Source organism: Fonticula alba (genome assembly GCF_000388065.1).
Source record: "Fonticula alba strain ATCC 38817 unplaced genomic scaffold supercont2.3, whole genome shotgun sequence".
NCBI classification, from domain to species: Eukaryota; order Rotosphaerida; family Fonticulaceae; genus Fonticula; species Fonticula alba.
The window spans coordinates 1,119,521-1,124,717 of NW_009242973.1; the positions used below are offsets into that span (position 1 = coordinate 1,119,521).

The window sequence follows — 5,197 nt, forward strand, 5'->3', positions numbered from 1 at the left end:
GAAGGAGCTGGCAATCGGGGGGGGGGGGGGGGGGGGGCGGGGGACAGAGGACAGTGCCGAGGAGGACGGTTAGAAGCCAAGTGGGGAGAGCCCGCCCGGGGGCCGAGCCAGGAGCAGGCAAGCACGGGAGGACCGGAACCGACGCACCACGCGATTCAACAAGAGCGCACACTCCACCCACATGGCGGTGCCGAGGGCGGTCGAGGCACCGGCCAGGAGGTGGTGCAGTCGTGCCGCCAGGCCGATGATGGCGGCAGCCGAGTTGAGTGCACGGGCCTTGAGCCGGGCAGCGCGCGCGGCGCGCGGCACCCGCAGGATAGCCGGCTAGCGCACGGAGGGCGGCGCGCCGTGTCAATGATTGAAAGACCACCCGGGCGGTGAAGCGAGGCCAGGGCGAAATAGGGGGAGGGGGGGGGGGAGCGAGGCGGAACGCACCGATGAGCTCTGGTCGGCTTTCCATGAGAGAGTTTGCAGTGCCTTGGACAGGACAAGTGCGCGGGACTCGACCGCGCGCGCGGACCCGAGCGCCCCGCCGGCGGCGCTGGCCATCCGCGCGGCCGGGGTCATGTCCCCAGCAGCCCCGGCCTCCTGGGCCGGGTGGATCTCGATGCCGAGCACGGCATGGTGCCGCGACACGATGTCGAATAGCTCGCTCTGGATGCCGAGTGCAGGAGGGGTGTGAGGGGAAGAGAGAGGGAGAGAGAGCCAAAGAGAGCGAGAGAGGGGAGGGGGGGGGGGGGGGTGGCAGGGGGAGGGTATCCCGGTCAGAGGGATCCAGTCAAGGCACAGGGGGAGGCAGGGGCCAAGCCCATGGAGGCACCTTCAGGAAGTCCACTCGCTCGGCCAGCTGGGCCGTGATGGCCTCCAGGGCCTCGGCGCAGTGGTGGTCCGACTCGAAATGGCCATCCAGCGGCCGGAGCAGGTCGGCCAGCTCCTGGCCGAAGCGGTCGCCCGGGCGTCCCAGCGGGCCCCCCACGGAGGCCGACATCAGGGCGTCAGAAAAGGGCAGGCAAGGAGCCGGGGCCAGGGGAGTGGAGGATGAGGCGAGAGGCAGGGGTGAGGAGGGGGGGGGGCGAGGGGAGCGGAAAGGCGGAGGAAGGAGAAGGCAAAGGAGAGGGAGAGGGCTGCGGCGCGTGCGGCACGCACAGGCCAGCCAGGCGCCGCAGCCTTTCACTCTTGCCAGGCCGGGCGCCCCGAGGAGCGGCCCGGCACCGGGGCTCGGCCGGCCTCGGAGACGGCAACAGGCGGAGCGTCGGCTGGCGGCGGAGTCGTGTCTCGATCGTTGCGATCACGTGTACGTCACGCGGCATCCATAGCTTCCACTCGGTGTCTGCCGTTAGCCCATCCCCGCGCGTTGTGCATCATTGTGTGCCGGCGTGTGTGCTGTGAATGTGTCCGGGCGCCTGGGTGCAGACGTGAGCTCATACTCAGGTGCGCTGACAATGATCGCGCCCACCTTCGTGGAAGAGGGCGCGGCATCGTCTCCTGGAGAGACACATCATTCCGGCATTTGGGGGGGGGGGGGGGGGGGGGCACAGGAGGAGGCCTGGCCAGGCGCACGGACTGACCGCCGCCCGGGCCTGCCCCTTGGAAGAGAGCAGAAACAGGGGAAGGAAGAGCGCGCGTGCGGGTGCGCTCGCACGAAAAAGGGAGAGAGAGAGAGAGAGACAAGGGTGCCTGTGTTTATGATTTTGTGTATTTAGAAGTGGGGAGATGTATAGGAGAGAGGCGAGGGCGCGGGAGGAGCACGGCACCGTACCGCGTGTCGCCGGTGTGAGAGGGGGGGGGGAGGGGAGGGAGAAGGACTGGATGGCAAAAGGTCGGGAGAGACACGAACAGTGGGGGAGGGAGGGAGGGAGGGGCGGAGGGGGAGAGGGGCGGGGGGAAGGAGCCACGAGGAAGTGCAAGGGGGACAAGGACATGGAGAGGGGGGAGGGAGAAGGAAGGCCTCGCCCTTTGCTCTAACCCCCCGCTTCCTGGCGCGTCGGGCGGGGAGACCCCCCCAGTTGCACGGGCGACCACGCGACAACACGCACGCACGCACGCACACACGCGAACACACACCCACACACACAGACACACCCACACCCACACACATACACAGCCATGCACATGCACATGCACATGCACACGCCGGGGGAACGGGTGCTTCTCTCACGCGCGGAAGGAAGCGGAGGATCCCTCCGGGGCGACGACCTGCTCGTTGAGGGCGCCCCAGTTGGACACCATGAACTTCTGCAGGGCCAGGAGGGCCTCGTACTTGACCACCTGCGAGGTGTGGGTCAGGTGGCGCAGGAGGACGTCCTTGCTGCCGAGGCGCGTGAGGACATCCTTGCCGCGGGGGTAGACGTTGACATACTGGCCGAAGTAGTGGCAGGCGACGGCCAGGGACTTGTCATCGCTCGAGTGCTCGAGGATGCTGTGGAGCAGGCTGCGGGGAGGGAGGGAGGGAGGGAGGGAGGGAGGGGGGGGGGCACAAGAAAGCAGGAGGGGACGACCGTCAGCGACCATGGAAAAGGGGGGGAATCAAAGGGCAAAGGGAGGCACAGGTGGGCGGTGGCGGCGGGCCACATGGCGGCGGCTGAGCGCACCGGATCAGCTCGTAGCTGTTGCTGTTGATGTTCTCAATGTTGTTGGACCAGAAGGTCTCGGAGGTGTGGGCCGGGGACCAGTCAAGACGAGTGGAGCGGATCTCGGCGGCGAACTCCTCGAAGGAGCTGGCAATCGGGGGGGGGGGGGGGGGGAGGCCAGAGTCAGATGCATGTATGGGTGCATCGAGCGAGCATGTGGCGCCCTGGCAGACCCTCGCGAGTGTGGAGAAGGGAAGAGGGGATGAGAGAGAAGGAGGGGGGAGGGAGACCGCGCACCTGAGAACGTAGTCGTTCTTCTTGAGCTCCTCGGTGATGAACTGCAGGTCGGCGACCACATCCTCATCGGTAAAGGTGCGGGTGGACAGGGAGTTGCAGACGGTGAGCAGCTTGTTGTCCATCATCGGGCCGATGTTCTCCTCGGGGGCCTTCTCGATGAGGTTCTGAACGGGGGGGAGGGGGGGGGGGAACGGAGAGGACGGAGGGGATGAGCAACATACGTGTGTGTGTGTGTGCGTGTGAGTGAATGACGCCGCGAGTGAACAAGAGACAGATGCGCAAGTGCGCGGACGCGCGACAAGGAGCCCCCCTGGGAGAGAGAGAGAGAGAGAGAGGGACACGTACACGGAAGGTAGCCAGGATGACACGAATGTGGCCCTCCTTGACGGTGGACTTGATGAGGTTGGTCAGGATCGGGACGATGCCGAGCTCCTTGATCTTCTGGGCAATGCTCTGGTTGAAGCACAGCAGCCACAGGCAGAAGATAATGTAGTACTGGGTCTGGGCCGAGAGAGAAAGATCGAAGAACTTGACCAGGCTGGGAGCCGGGCATCAGGGCGAGGCGAGGCGAGGGAGGGGGACATGGAGGAGGCATGTCAGCAAGGCCTCCGCGCGACGGCAGACAGAGAGGAAGGGCGCATGGCCGATGGCCAGGAAAGGACCACGCACCTGTCGGCACCCTTGTACTCGTAGAAGTCCACGCGGAAGGCGTCGTTCAGCAGGAGCAGAGTGATCGACTGGAGGACGATCTCCAGGCGCAGATCCGGGGCGATCATCGACGAGCCGTCGCGGTGGCCCGAGGCATCGGGGTTCAGCAGCGACAGGAGGATGTTCAGGAAGCGCGAGTAGTCCTCCGAGGACATGGGGACCTGCGAGGTGACCAGGGTGGCGATCAGGCGCGAGGCCTTCTGCATGATCTGGTCGTTGGGCTGCTCGAAGCTGCGGGGCAAGCAGGCCGGCCGGCCGGCCAGGAAGGGGGCGGGGGGGGGGGGGGGGCGATGCGGGCGGGTGTATCCGGCGCACTTGTGGAGCAGGGCACCGAAGGGGAGGTTGGCGTTCTCCTGCTGGAGCTTGATGAAGTAGCCGGCGGTGTTGGGCATGCCTGCGCGCGTGGGGATGCGCCGAAGTGGAGGAGGGGGCGGGGGGAGGAGCCGGAAGAGCGTCAGACCAGGAGGAGGGGAGCCAGGGAGACGGAAAGAGCGAGAAAGAGGGGGAGGGGGGCAGAGGGGAAACGAGCGGCGAGACAGGCGCAAGCACAGCATGCGGAGAGGAGGCCACGCACGCTCAACGATGTCCTCAATCAGGAGAAGAGTGTACAGGATGGCCTCATAGTACTGGACGCCCTTGGTGGTGAAGCCAAGGAGGGCGGTCAGCAGAGGGGTGGAGTACTGCCGGCCGGGGGGAGGAGCGGGATGGGGAGGTTAGAGCACGATGGCGACCCGGGGGGAGCATCCTGTGCAACGCGCGTGTGCGCACCTCCTCCAGGAACTTGGCGCGCTGGGCCGGGTTCAGCTGGTCATACTTCTTGATGATGGTGGTGTCGACATCCGGGAAGACCTGGGCACAGGGAGGAACACGCGGAAGGGCGAGGGCGAAGGCGAGGGTGATGGGGGGAGGGGGCTGGTGTCAGTTGGATGGGAGCGGGTGCGGCGGGGAGGGGAGCAGCACGGCGGATCCGTCGAGGCCTGTGTAGGTGGGACTCGTGGCAGCAGGGTGGAAACGGCGGGGAGGAGGGGCACATACATCCCAGTCGATGGCCTTGGTGCGGTACTGCTCGGCCTGGATGTCCAGCGAGGTGCGGTTGATGTAGAAGCCGTTGAAAGACATTCTCTCTATCCGCCGGCGAGGGAAGGGGGGAAGAAGAGGGAGGAGGAAGGGGGGGGGGAGGGGAAAGGGGGGGCAGGGACAGCAAAGAGCAAGCGCGCGGCGGGGGTGGGGGTGGGGGGGTTTGGGGTTGTTGTGGGGTGAGGGGGGCTCATTTTGTGGCTTGTTCGTTGTGTTTTCCTTTATTTTGGGGGTGGAAATTCTGGGGAGTGCGCATTGTGCACGCCTCCCCGGGGGAGCGCGCCGTGCAGCTGTGCGCCCTGGCCAGGGGAACCGGGCGAGAGAGGGTGCGGGGGGGGGGCGGTGGGCGCATCTTGCCATGGCTGGGGCCGCAGCTGGCCTGGGCCACCGCGCGCGCGCACGCACACACACATACAATACGCACATGTACGGCATGTGCGCGGGGCCCGGGCCCCTCGGCGGTCGCGGGGGGGGGGGGCCAGGGCCCCCCCAGGGTTGTTTTTTGTTTTTGCCCCCCCCCCCCCCCTGGGTCTGCCGCACTCCGC

General features: G+C 66.8%; 2 protein-coding genes across 2 annotated transcripts in view; both read right to left on the reverse strand.

Annotated features, from left to right (window-relative positions):
* H696_02033 (hypothetical protein) overlaps window positions 1-988 on the reverse strand; it is a gene marked incomplete at its 5' end in the record, with an annotated part of 8,735 nt that extends 7,747 nt beyond the window's left edge. The window contains 3 exons of the mRNA XM_009495932.1: window positions 148-324; window positions 436-654; window positions 821-988. Of these exons, the coding sequence (XP_009494207.1) occupies window positions 148-324; window positions 436-654; window positions 821-988 (564 nt within the window). The remainder of the gene's footprint in view (window positions 1-147; window positions 325-435; window positions 655-820) is intronic.
* Window positions 989-1,777: 789 nt separating this feature from the next.
* H696_02034 (hypothetical protein) lies at window positions 1,778-4,741 on the reverse strand. Its single transcript, XM_009495933.1, has 9 exons — window positions 4,611-4,741; window positions 4,344-4,424; window positions 4,150-4,255; window positions 3,891-3,969; window positions 3,537-3,806; window positions 3,213-3,405; window positions 2,868-3,031; window positions 2,592-2,717; window positions 1,778-2,431 (listed from the first exon to the last, which is right to left on the reverse strand). The coding sequence occupies exons 1-9, from the start codon at window positions 4,692-4,694 to the stop codon at window positions 2,155-2,157; spliced, it is 1,380 nt and encodes a 459-aa protein (XP_009494208.1). The 5' UTR covers window positions 4,695-4,741; the 3' UTR covers window positions 1,778-2,154.
* Window positions 4,742-5,197: the final 456 nt, after the last annotated feature.